At 41.7% G+C, this 14,451-nt stretch overlaps 1 protein-coding gene across 1 annotated transcript; it reads left to right on the plus strand.

Moving 5' to 3' along the window:
- Positions 1 to 404: 404 nt before the first annotated feature.
- On the plus strand, positions 405 to 14,126 carry LOC121543676 (sugar phosphate exchanger 3-like; the record flags this gene model as incomplete). The annotated part of the gene is made up of 12 exons (XM_041853750.2): positions 405 to 500; positions 866 to 958; positions 1,197 to 1,280; positions 1,469 to 1,614; positions 3,704 to 3,800; positions 4,109 to 4,193; positions 10,184 to 10,407; positions 10,870 to 11,011; positions 11,316 to 11,417; positions 11,679 to 11,878; positions 11,976 to 12,041; positions 12,190 to 14,126. Coding segments are annotated over 12 exons (1,428 nt in total), but the record flags the coding sequence as incomplete, so codon positions are not given.
- Positions 14,127 to 14,451: the final 325 nt, after the last annotated feature.

Here is a 14,451-nt window from a genome sequence, read left to right on the forward strand (position 1 = left end):
CCTTTATTCAGTTGCTCTGACAACGTTTTTTTGTGTTTATTACCCTGGAACCGGCTGTCTGCCCCGCCTGTGTGTCCATTAAACGAGAACATCTTCTCCATGTCCTCAAACACGTCGTCAAAGAGTTCTCCACCAAAGGAGCCCTGAAAGTGTCTCTTGTGCCTGTTCTGGGCCTCCTGATGGGCCTGGAAGTGGCTGTCGAAGGCCCTCTTGTGATGGGCATGATGGGAGTGCTGGTTATGACCGAACAGGTCAGAGTCTCTGAACATGTCATCAAAGTTGAAGTTAAAGTTCTGGTGGAAGTGCTGTCCACTCCTCCCACCTCCTGTGCCTGGCTCACCGGGGGAGGGGCCATGTCCAAACTGGTCATATTCCCATCTCCTCTTATCGTCTGATAATGTCTCGTACGCTGGCAAAGGAAAGGAAACATAAGTCTCTTGGTGTCCACAGACATCAGAAAAACAACAAATGCTTTAACATTTAAATTCTCACCCGGGGAGGTACGTACTCAGGAGGATGTGGATTCACTTCCTTGATTTATCCCCCCTTTTCGCCTCCCCTAAATTATGGCCTCTGATATAGAGATATAATGACTAAATTCCTGGATGTCTGCTATTTTGCCTGAGTTTACACTATTGTATTTGTTTAGTGATCTCTTCACGTGCAATCCACAATATATACTGTGTAGTGGATGAGGAAGTGTTATCACGTGTGGAGCTACTGACAAGGGCTCTGCACATGATCATATGAAGGACAGCTAATACTAATGGTCAAATAAATCCCTTTATTCAGTTGCTCTGACAATGTTTTTTTTGTGTTTATTACTGTATGTATCTTTGATTGTCTATTCTGAATCTTCCTCCAGACGTGGGAGGAGAATAACCTGTTTGCAGACTCCGATGAAGCCACTCTGTTCCTGGGTGTCCTTGACACCATCTTCCTGTTTTCCTACGCCGTGGTGAGTGTCAGGGCCAGCTGTGGGCATAGGGAGGAGGGACTGGTAGTCTAGCAACAGTGACTCAATGTAACCTAATCAGTCAGATCAGATTTACTTCTCTCTCCTGCCACACCCTAATATGCACATTAAACTAATGTATGTTAATTCATGAATATTATCCACATGGAAACAAGCACACTGATGCATAGTAAAAGCAGGAGGACAAAGTAAACGTGTGTGTTGTTCAATATTCATGCAGGGCCTATATATGAGTGGAGTGATCGGAGACCGCATGAACCTCCGATATGTCCTCTCCTTTGGTCTGTGTGGTTCAGCCATAGTGGTAAGTGGGGCACATACTTTTATATTTCATAAACATCTACACAGTTACATCAGATGTATACAATAGGTACTTAGTTAAAATGTAGTTACTACAATAGTCATATATACTGCAGATTCTGTGTTTTGATCCCATTACATTTCATTGTGTTCTAATATAACCTTTTTGTTTTTCCCTCCCTCACTTCCCAGGAGTTTGTGTTTGGTACCTTGACTGAGTGGCTGCAGTTCTATAACATCTACCTGTACTGTGGCCTTTGGGTTCTGAATGGCCTACTGCAGTCTGCTGTCTGGCCCTGTGTGGTGGCAGTCATGGGGAACTGGTTTGGCAAGTCAGGGTGAGTATCATATCACTCTCTCTGCCATGACACTAGTATACTCCAACACTGATCATTAGGGCTGGGAATTGCCAGGGACATTACGATACAATATTATCACGATACGATATTTATTGTGTTTCCCAAGATTCTATTGCGATTCGATGTTCCAAACATATTGCTCACCATATGTCTGCTGCAGAGGGACAAGAGAGAGCCATGAGAAAACTCATTTTGGTCAGTCATGGAAATAAAAGTGCTGAAAATAAATGGGCTCCCTAAAAATAAGTTGGAGAACAAGCTACGAAGGAAAAATACTGGAGTTTGGGTGCAGGTGCAGCAAAATAGCGCAAAAAGAATATCCCCATCTGTAACTGTATCGATTTGTTTCTCCTATCACTACTGATCAATGCAGATTTTTCACACAGATTGAGTAAGGCTCCCTGAATGTCAACAATCAGAAGTTGTCTTTACAAACAGTAGCCTTAGGAGATTGCTTTAACTGTGGGGTCGTTCCATATGATTTCAATCACTTTCTGACTACACCCCTTTTGATTTGCCTGAAACCTTTCATACATGTTTACCCATGGTGAAATTGGTCAGAAAGTAACGTTTTGGACCTGAATGCCAAAACATTCAGGAAATAGGTGTTCAAAGTTGACCCATTTTGCATACTTGTTATGAGTTTCTCTGGTATCTAGTACTTCAGGATGTAAGAGAATGGTTAAACACTTAGATGGAGCGTTGATTCATAGTTACAGTACTGGATTCACATGACAAGCGGTACGGGTGTAGCCTATTGTCATCCGAATCACTTACATAGAAAACCTCAGTTTATATAATGCATTCCATCCAACAGTTGCCAACCATTATTGAGTGTCACTCATCTCCTACAATAGGATCCCCCTACATGGCATCGTGTGGCACCCTAGCCAGGATATTCCATCTCATACTCCTTCTAAGATTAGCACAAGTGGCCCCCAATCGATCTTGGCACGCAGACCTTCTGGCACCCACCAGTGACATAAATAACACATGGCGTGTCCTTATCCTCTCTCCCACATACAGCTCATGAGTTTAAAGACATTAACAAATACTGTATAAAAAGACGTTATATCAATACTGTTACGTTCCCCAGCCAGAAAACCAAAAATGGCTCGCAAACAGAAGGGTGGAACTAACAGTCACTGACCAACAACCAAGACGAAACAGGTGGGGTTTTAGGAGAGGTTCTGAAAGACACAGGCGTGTCCACTGAAAGTTGACTAGCAACAACAACTGAAACCTAAGACACCCACCATGAGCGCCCACTAAACTTGCCCAAGAAGAGGCAAACAAAAGAAAAACCCATACCAAACTTAAAGACAGGAAGTAAACCAAAAAGGTGGAGCAAAACAAAATCCGATAAAGGATTGTTTGTCTAGAGCTCAAAATAGGGAGCGCCAACTAAAGGTGTTAACCCTCCGCATCTATCAAGACAACTGGAGCATTGGGCCAGCCACTCTTATATAGCACCTGGGCCAGGACAGGTGAAACACCTTCCCACTAATGAGATGGCAACCAGCACAGGTGTAACACATACTGACTAACAAGGTGACACCAATCGGTGCACCCTACGTGCTAACAAGCTATACGTGCTAAAGTCCAACCTCAAAACCTGTAACAATACCCCACCCTACCATGAGACGTCCATGTCTTTACCACTTATAAAGATAAATAGTTGAGTTTGAGATCATTTAACAGCTTACAAACAGGGTTGTCAATCTATTCTATGATTTCTTTTTTTTAAATACGTTTTTAATAAAAAAGTCATTTTTTATAAGCATTAACGTCAATATTCTAAAAACACGTGAACTCAGATTTTACTCATTTTCCACATTTTGTAGCTTGGAACCTATTTTACATATTCTGAGACCCTATTTTACATCAAAGGTGTGCAGTCAGAAAGTGATTGAAATCATATGGAACGACCCTGTGGTGTACTGAGTTATTCTTGGTTCTATTTTATTCTAGAAGAGAAGGTTCTAATTGAGTATTGTGTTGAGTATGTTGTGTGTATTGTGCATGTTCTTGAGTGTTGTAACCGCTGTATGTCTCTTCCTCCCTCCAGGCGAGGTTTTGTGTTTGGCCTGTGGAGTGCCTGTGCCTCTGTTGGGAACATTCTGGGCGCATTCCTGGCATCCAGTGTTCTCAAGTATGGATATGAGGTGAGTGCAGACACACACAGATATACATATTACAGATCTGCACTGGGATTCACCTTTTTATAAGGTCTAGATGAAAAACAGACATGCATGTAGCATAGACAATACCTGGTATGGTCTAGTTAGTAAGTCTACATTGTTGTCTAGAGAAAGGTGAAGTTATGTGGTGTTGTCTTTCTCTCAACCTCTTTCTACATAGAGTTAGCTACATAGTAAATCTGTTGTCCCAGGGCAGAAAACATGAAAGCACAGAGCATGAACAGCACAATTCACAATACAAGTCATCTCAGTGTTATGCTGTGTTTCTGCAGTATGCCTTCCTGGTCACTTCAGTGCTGCAGTTTGCTGGTGGGTTGGTGGTGTTCTTTGGTCTGCTCACCTCCCCTAAAGAAGTGGGTGAGTATTGGGTCCACAAATGCCCAGTTTCCCTCATTGGTCTGTCATTGTCTCCCTATCAAATAGTTATTTATGAAAGATCACTGAGGGCTACAGTCCATTGTTTCATACTGTACTTTCTTTCACTTCAAGTTTCAAGTTTTATTAGTCCTATGTACAGGATACACATGGTATACACTGTACAATGAAATGCTTACTTGCAGGTTCCTTCTCGACAATGCAACAACAATAAGAGATAATAAAAGATAAGAATACGAACATAAAGTAAATGGCTCAGTAGAATAGAATAAACATTTGAACAACTTCCTCCTTTCTGGACAATATAAAGATCCAGTCCATTAAAAAAAATTGGAGGCCCCTTACACTTCAGTGTTGTGATGTAAAAATTCTAGCAAAATGTATAGCACATAGAATTAAAAAGGTATTGTCTGACATTATTCATTCTAATCAGACAGGTTTTTTACATGGAAGATATATTATCGCCAATGTAAGGCAAGTACTGGAAACAATAGAACACTATGAAAAATCTGGGAAACTAGGCCTGCTATTCATAGCATACTTCAAAAAGGCATTTGATAAAGTACGACTGGGGTTTATATATACAGTGGGGAGAACAAGTATTTGATTTACTGCCGATTTTGCAGGTTTTCCCACTTACAAAGCATGTAGAGGTCTGTAATTTTATCATAGGTACACTTCAACTGTGAGAGACGGAATCTAAAACAAAAATCCAGAAAATCACATTGTATGATTTTTAATTAATTTGCATTTTATTGCATGACATAAGTATTTGATACATCAGAAAAGCAGAACTTAATATTTGGTACAGAAACCTTTGTTTGCAATTACAGAGATCATACGTTTCCTGTAGGTCTTGACCAGGTTTGCACACACTGCAGCAGGGATTTTGGCCCACTCCTCCATACAGACCTTCTCCAGATCCTTCAGGTTTCGGGGCTGTCGCTGGGCAATACGGACTTTCAGCTCCCTCCAAAGATTTTCTATTGGGTTCAGGTCTGGAGACTGGCTAGGCCACTCCAGGACCTTGAGATGCTTCTTACGGAGCCACTCCTTAGTTGCCCTGGCTGTGTGTTTCGGGTCGTTGTCATGCTGGAAGACCCAGCCACGACCCATCTTCAATGCTCTTACTGAGGGAAGGAGGTTGTTGGCCAAGATCTCGCGATATATGGCCCCATCCATCCTCCCCTCAATACGGTGCAGTCGTCCTGTCCCCTTTGCAGAAAAGCATCCCCAAAGAATTATGTTTCCACCTCCATGCTTCACAGTTGGGATGGTGTTCTTGGGGTTGTACTCATCCTTCTTCTTCCTCCAAACACGGCGAGTGGAGTTTAGACCAAAAAGCTCTATTTTTGTCTCATCAGACCACATTACCTTCTCCCATTCCTCCTCTGGATCATCCAGATGGTCATTGGCAAACTTCAGACGGGCCTGGACATGCGCTGGCTTGAGCAGGGGGACCTTGCGTGCGCTGCAGGATTGTAATCCATGACGGCGTAGTGTGTTACTAATGGTTTTCTTTGAGACTGTGGTCCCAGCTCTCTTCAGGTCATTGACCAGGTCCTGCCGTGTAGTTCTGGGCTGATCCCTCACCTTCCTCATGATCATTGATGCCCCACGAGGTGAGATCTTGCATGGAGCCCCAGACCGAGGGTGATTGACCGTCATCTTGAACTTCTTCCATTTTCTAATAATTGCGCCAACAGTTGTTGCCTTCTCACCAAGCTGCTTGCCTATTGTCCTGTAGCCCATCCCAGCCTTGTGCAGGTCTACAATGTTATCCCTGATGTCCTTACACAGCTCTCTGGTCTTGGCCATTGTGGAGAGGTTGGAGTCTGTTTGATTGAGTGTGTGGACAGGTGTCTTTTATACAGGTAACGAGTTCAAACAGGTGCAGTTAATACAGGTAATGAGTGGAGAACAGGAGGGCTTCTTAAAGAAAAACTAACAGGTCTGTGAGAGCCGGAATTCTTACTGGTTGGTAGGTGATCAAATACTTATGTCATGCAATAAAATGCAAATGAATTACTTAAAAATCATACAATGTGATTTTCTGGATTTTTGTTTTAGATTCCGTCTCTCACAGTTGAAGTGTACCTATGATAAAAATTACAGACCTCTACATGCTTTGTAAGTAGGAAAACCTGCAAAATCGGCAGTGTATCAAATACTTGTTCTCCCCACTGTATATACTTATTATTGACACCGTATGCTTACATTATTAGTTATCTTGTTGTTATTAGTTGTTGTTAGTTGTTATTAGTCCCAAGTGTATGTAGGTTGAGAGCTTTTGTGAAAGAACACAGTTAGAAAGATATGGCAATTAGAAGCAAACCGGATGGACATCATGAAAATGATCGGAGAGGTTGAGGGTAGAGGAAGTTCAGGAGTAAAAACAAACAAAATATAATTATTGTAAAATTGACTGTGTCCATAAAATGTATATAGTATGTATAAGCTGGAAGTAGAGGCCTAAGCATTGTTGTTCACTAGTTTACTCCAATTAGGGAAGGGGTGGTGGGGTTGGAAAGTAATAAAGGGAAATATATTTTTTTAAAGGAAATGTATATGTATGTATGTATGTACAGTGGGGAAAAAAAGTATTTAGTCAGCCACCAATTGTGCAAGTTCTCCCACTTAAAAAGATGAGAGAGGCCTGTAATTTTCATCATAGGTACACGTCAACTATGACAGACAAAATGAGGAAAACAAATCCAGAAAATCACATTGTAGGATTTTTAATGAATTTATTTGCAAATTATGGTGGAAAATAAGTATTTGGTCAATAACAAAAGTTTCTCAATACTTTGTTATATACCCTTTGTTGGCAATGACACAGGTCAAACGTTTTCTGTAAGTCTTCACAAGGTTTTCACACACTGTTGCTGGTATTTTGGCCCATTCCTCCATGCAGATCTCCTCTAGAGCAGTGATGTTTTGGGGCTGTCGCTGGGCAACATGGACTTTCAACTCCCTCCAAAGATTTTCTATGGGGTTGAGATCTGGAGACTGGCTAGGCCACTCCAGGACCTTGAAATGCATCTTACGAAGCCACTCCTTCGTTGCCCGGGCGGTGTGTTTGGGATCATTGTCATGCTGAAAGACCCAGCCACATTTCATCTTCAATGCCCTTGCTGATGGAAGGAGGTTTTCACTCAAAATCTCACGATACATGGCCCCATTCATTCTTTCCTTTACACGGATCAGTCGTCCTGGTCCCTTTGCAGAAAAACAGACCCAAAGCATGATATTTCCACCCCCATGCTTCACAGTAGGTATGGTGTTCTTTGGATGCAACTCAGCATTCTTTGTCCTCCAAACACGACGAGTTGAGTTTTTACCAAAAAGTTATATTTAGGTTTCATCTGATCATATGACATTCTCCCAATCCTCTTCTGGATCATCCAAATGCACTCTAACAAACTTCAGACGGGCCTGGACATGTACTGGTTTAAGCAGGGGGACACGTCTAGCACTGCAGGATTTGAGTCCCTGGCGGCGTAGTGTGTTACTGATGGTAGGCTTTGTTACTTTGGTCCCAGCTCTCTGCAGGTCATTCACTAGGTCCCCCGTGTGGTTCTGGGACTTTTGCTCACCATTCTTGTGATCGTTTGACCCCACGGGGTGAGATCTTGCGTGTAGCCCCCAGATCGAGGGAGATTATCAGTGGTCTTGTATGTCTTCCATTTCCTAATAATTGCTCCCACAGTTGATTTCTTCAAACCAAGCTGCTTACCTATTGCAGATTCAGTCTTCCCAGCCTGGTGCAGGTCTACAATTTTGTTTCTGGTGTCCTTTGACAGCTCTTTGGTCTTGGCCATAGTGGAGTTTGGAGTGTGACTGTTTGAGGTTGTGGACAGGTGTCTTTTATACTGATAACAAGTTCAAACAGGTGCCATTAATACAGGTAACGAGTGGAGGACAGGGGAGCCTCTTAAAGAAGAAGTTACAGGTATGTGAGAGCCAGAAATCTTGCTTGTTTGTAGGTGACCAAATACTTATTTTCCACCATAATTTGCAAATAAATTCATAAAAAATCCTACAATGTGATTTTCTGGATTTTTTTTCTTCAATATGTCTGTCATAGTTGACGTGTACCTATGATGAAAATTACAGGACTCTCTCATCTTTTTAAGTGTGAGAACTTGCACAATTGGTGGCTGACTAAATACTTTTTTTCCCCACTGTATGTACAGTTGAAGTCGGATGTTTACATACACCTTAGCCAAATACATTTAAACTCAGTTTTTCCAAATTCCTGACATTTAATCCTAGTAAAAATTCCCTGTTTTAGGTCAGTTAGGATCACCACTTAATTTTAAGAATGTGAAATGTCAGAATAATAGTACAGAGAATGATTTATTTAAGCTTTTATTTCTTTCATCACATTCCCAGGGGGTCAGAAGTTTACATACACTCAGTATTTGGTAGCATTGCCTTTAAATTGTTTAACTTGGGTCAAACGTTTCGGGTAGCCTTCCACAATAAGTTGGGTGAATTTTGGCCCATTCCTCCTGACAGAGCTGGTGTAACTGAGTCAGGTTTGTAGGCCTCCTTGCTCGCACACGCTTTTTCAGTTCTGCCCACACATTTTCTATAGGATTGAGGTCAGGGCTTTGTGATGGCCACTCCAATACCTTGACTTTGTTGTCCTTAAGCCATTTTGCCACAACTTTGGAAGTATGCTTGGGGTCATTGTCCATTTGGAAGACCCATTTGCAACCAAGCTTTAACTTCCTGACTGATGTCTTGAGATGTTGCTTCAATATATCCACATAATTTTCCTTCCTCATGATGCCATCTATTTTGTGAAGTGTACCAGTCCCTACTGCAGCAAAGCACCCCCACAGCATGATGCTGCCACCCCCGTGCTTCACGGTTGGGATGGTGTTCTTCGGCTTGCAAGGCACCCTCTTTTTCCTCCAAACATAACGATGGACATTATGGCCAACCAGTTTTATTTTTGTTTCATCAGACCAGAGGACATTTCTCCAAAAAGTACGATCTTTGTCACCATGTGCAGTTGCAAACCGTAGTCTGGCTTTTTGATGGCGGTTTTGGAGCAGTGGCTTCTTCCTTGTTGAGCGGCCTTTCAAGTTATGTCGATTATAGGACTCGTTTTACTGTGGATATAGATACTTTTGTACCTGTTTCCTCCAGCATCTTCACAAGGTCCTTACCTGCTTGGTCCCATGGTGTTTATACTTGCGTACTATTGTTTGTACAAATTAACGTGGTACCTTCAGGCATTTGGAAATTTCTCCCAAGGATGAACCAGACTTGGCTGATTTCTTTTTATTTTCCCATGATGTCAAGCAAAGAGGCACTGAGTTTGAAGGTAGGCCTTGAAATACATCCACAGGTACACCTCCAATTGACTCAAATGATGTCAATTAGCCTATCAGAAGCTTCTAAAGCCATGACATAATTTTCTGGAATTTTCCAAGCTGTTTAAAGTCACTGTCAACTTAGTGTATGTAAACTTCTGACCCACTGGAAATATGATATAGTGAATTATAAGTGACATAATCTGTCTGTAAACAATTGTTGGAAAAATTACTTGTGTCATGCACAAAGTAGATGTCCTAACCGACTTGCCAAAACGATAGTTTGTTAACAAGAAATTTGTGGAGTGGTTGAAAAACAAGTTTTAATGACTCCAACCTAAGTGTATGTAAACTTCCGACTGTATATTTGCGAGATAAAAAAACATATGGGGGATTGGAAGTGATGCAGACAATTACGTTGATGGAAGTTACAATCTATCTGCAATATTAAAGCTGATCGACCCCCTAAAAAAAAAAAATCCTCCTTTCTGTGTCATCGAATTGTTTGTATTAATTCTGTTGGCATGAATCTTTATTTTCCCATGAGGAAGTTGTAGTAATGTATGTGGAATATGATATAAAGCACATATAATGTACTGTATGACTCTTTTGATGAAGAGTTGTGTTGTTTCTCTGTCCCATCAGGTCTGTGTTTGGAGTCAGAAACAGGTCTGAGTCCAGTGGAGAGAGAAACAGACAGCCGCAGGCCTCTGATGAGTGATGAAGAGGATGAGGAAGAGGAGGAGGAGGGATCGGAGGAGGTGTGTGACAGAGGGTACTACACCATCCAGAAGGGGGAAGAGGAGCCGGGGGAAACACCCAAAGCCATCGGATTCTGCCAGGCCTTCTGCCTGCCTGGGGTGCTGCCTGTGAGTGGGATATTACTAGAGATCTCTCTCTCTGTCTGTCTCTTTCTCATGATCTCTCTAACTCTGGCTGGCTCTCTCTCTCTTTCATTCACCCCTCCCTGTCTATGTCTGTATTTGTCAATTCCTTTATCTCTATCATCTTATCATCCTCCCTGCCTCTCTGCTATCTGCCCCTCCCTGTTTAAGTGTATCATCTTATCATCCTCCCTGCCTCTCTGCTATCTGCCCCTCCCTGTTTAAATATCTCTATTCTTTGGCTGACAATTTTGTTTAGGGGCGGTGAAGACGCCGCTAGTTGCGTTAGTATCTTTCTCTCAACCTCTCCTCCCAGAACCTTACATGTGGAAATGGACCAATAAATCAAGTATTGTATTATCGAGCATCTGACGATATGAAGGTTTTTGTTCTGGCTTTCCGAGATGACTCTCTCAGGAACTGGTGACTGTCATCCTCTCTCCCCAGTATTCCCTGGCGTACGCGTGTCTGAAGCTGGTCAACTACTCCTTCTTTTTCTGGTTGCCCTTCTACCTGAGCAGGAACTTTGGCTGGAAGGAGGCCCAGGCCGACAGGCTCTCTGTGTGGTACGACGTGGGGGGCATCATAGGTGAGTGTTCCAGCCCAGGCCTAGTTAACACTAGCTGTATTGACTGGTTAATATTAATTACATTGGCATTGGTGTCGTTGACTACGGTTTAGATGTGGTAACATCCTAGCTAGCTATGCAGAGTAAGGTCCGTTTGCATCGCTCTCTACGTAGTTCCATGTACATTTGTGAGACTGAATATTTGGAACTCGACGCAAACGGACCTCCATCGGCTCCATTTTGTGTGGACTGTGTAGACCCCTTAAGACGGGACAGGAAATTGTGCATTAATCTTCTGCTCTCTGTCTCTCTCTCTCTCTCCTAGGTGGTACGATCCAGGGCCTGATCTCCGACTGCATGGGGAAGAGAGCTCCAGTGTTAGCCGTCAGTCTGCTGCTGGCTATGGGAGCCCTGGTGGGGTACAGCCGTGAGTGCTCCTCCTTCTTTCATCTGCCTTCCTCCTTTTTCTATCCCAAAACATCTCACTATGTTATTCAGGCCATTTATTTAAGAAATAGTCAACCAGATTTTTTTAGGTCAGAGAGAAAATTTTCATTATTGTGTTATGTCAATTCTAGACCACCAAGGGGAGCCCTTGATGAAAAAAATTAAAATAGAACCACATCCCTCCCTGTCATACACAATCCACAAAAAACATGTGAATTGACCCTGTGTTGTCCCCCCTCAGACTCTCCTCCGGACCAGGTGGTGAATGCAGCTCTCCTGGCCACCACAGGTTTCTTCATAGGAGGACCGTCCAACATGATCAGCTCAGCCATCTCTGCAGACCTGGGGCGACAGGAGGCCCTCAGGGGCAGTCAGGAGGCTCTGGCTACCGTCACTGGCATAGTGGACGGGACTGGGAGTATTGGAGCTGCAGCGGGACAGGTAACACACACTAGAGACCGAGAAAGTACACACACACACATACATAAATATGTGCTTTCCAGTGATTTAATGTTGAGTTTTTGACCTTGTCTTTCAGTACTTGGTATCTCTGATTGAGAGCAAACTGGGCTGGATGTGTGTGTTCTACTTCTTCATAGTCATGGTAAGATCATCTGTCTAATCCATAATGTGAGACAATGTTCATGCCTTTCATTAATTAGTCACTAATTCTCCTCAGGAGCATCTTACATAAGGTACTGTGTTGTCCCTGTTTGTGACATATTTGGTCCTGTTATGTGATTGCCTCACAGACAGGGGGCAGCATAGTCTTCATTTTGCCGCTGATCATGACTGAGATTCGGGCCATGTGGAGGGACAGACAGGCACGGACACACCAGCTGTGAAGCCTTCCTAATGGGACAATGTAGTTTCCTACTCCTTCCTTATGGGGCCTACTGCCTGTCAGTCAATCAGACTATGTCCACTGATCACTACTGTAGATGTATGTACAATATGTCTATGAATGTGTATGTCCAATCTATGTATATATTTGGTCTGAAATGCGTTTTTTAGAGATATTACTTCAGCACCTTTTACGAGTGGGGGCAGGGCCCTCTCAATGTTTGTGGTCTGAGATAGGAAGTTCCAAGCAGCTGTCAATCATTCCAATTCCTTTACCTGTTTACTGGAGTGTATAATGATTACTCTTATAGAATGATTGGAACTGATCATTTGCTCTTAGAAGAGATCAGATTTCAAAGACGAAGTCCATCACTCACTCTTAGGATCTCACAGTCACACGTCCACTTGGTGGATTTTCAGTCATTACCTGTAGCACATACTGTAGTCAGTGACCACGTTTACATGCGCACAGTATTCTGGATAGTAGCTCATATCCCGCATAAGGTGTTATTCGGGATAAGCTGTTTACATGCACTTCTGATATTCCGCTCACGAGTATCCCTGCGCCGATTAATAAACAGAATATTCCTCATTTTAAATTCATATGGGTTAAATAGTAACTGAAATATGGCCTATAACCTCTCACATGTAACGTAATATAATATTAACTCCTGCTGAATTATGCATTTCTTGCAGGAAAATGATACAACAAATGTTAATTTTGTCTCGGGAAAAGGAGTGGAGAAATGTGATTTATTTATTTCGGCATCTCTTCAGAAAATGCGAGTGTGTGTGTAATGTGTTATCTTTGACACTGTTATGCAAGCAGACAGTATTTCAACCACACAAAATATGCACCCAAGGCAAATTTAAGTCTTATCATAAACGTATTTCTCAGCTTTTCATTTCCTTAAAACCGGTCAAACTGATGACATTTGAACATTTTGCACAGGACCAAACTTTCCACTGTTTTTGGAATCTTTCCACTGTTCTCCCCGATCCCTAAATGAAATACAATTTTACCGATGTTAACTAGATTACTAATGCATTCATTCTATCGATGTAAGACATTATTCTGGTGAGCACTAGTTTATTTAGTCTTCTGGGGCAACAAGTTATGACAGAAGACAACCTGCATGTATCTAACTATAGTTGACAAACAAATGGCCTACCAAATGTCTGAAATTATGAACAGAAAGTTGGCTAAATTAGGGGTGAAATTTGCCAGTAGGCTATACAATCCAGTACGGAGTATCAGTAAAATAAATTATTATGGGATTATGGTGGATCGAACTGCACAGGTAGCCTACTTTTTGATGTGATTTGTTTGATCACACGACACCCATGATACTTGAGTACCCAGATTAATAACGGAATGTTGGTGTGAATGTAAACGTGGTCAGTGTAAACGGTACGTTTGCAGATAAAGTTTTTAAGCAGCTTTTTTAAGTCTTAACGGTCAGTAAACATTAACTGCACGCCTCTGAAATAGTTTCCTCAAGGGATTTATTTATTTAAAGAACAGTAAGATTACATCAATGTATAAAAAATATTGTCACATCATGTCTTATCAAAATGAGTTAAAGGGGTATACTGATTTTATTTACTGTAGGTACATAAATAAAAACGGTACAAATAGTTATCCTGGTTGGACTGGGATCAGTTGCTAAATTACTGTAGTGGTTTTAACCAAGGCCACAAGTGCATTTCAGCTGGTCCAGGACCGGCTAAACTTGATTAAATGGAATGTGTATTTAATTGTATCATTGTCGAATGTATGTTTTTAATCTGTGGTAAATGTAAGTTTGTTTTCCATATGTGCACTTTAAATTAATGTTTTAATGAGCCTATGTTGTTTTGTTTGTTTCAAGAAAAGCAAATTGATTTTTTCGAAACTGTTGACTCCGATCTTTTATTCTTCCCAAGGGAATTTACGATATAGGGTAATCTCAGTTAAAAGTTCATTTTAGTCCAGTAGGCACAATCTAGATTTTGGGAAGCCACCTCAATGAATTTGAACTTCAATGACCTAAACTGTATTCACATAACTGACTTCTTTGTGGAAATCTCATAAAGCAATGAAAGCAGCATTTAGGAACATTGAATTAGCATACTTGGCAGGATTATTTATTTCCACATATAAAATTGACACAAATTTACGAGGATCTGTT

The sequence above is a fragment of the Coregonus clupeaformis genome, unplaced genomic scaffold, assembly GCF_020615455.1.
Source record: "Coregonus clupeaformis isolate EN_2021a unplaced genomic scaffold, ASM2061545v1 scaf0234, whole genome shotgun sequence".
Lineage (NCBI taxonomy): Eukaryota > Metazoa > Chordata > Actinopteri > Salmoniformes > Salmonidae > Coregonus > Coregonus clupeaformis.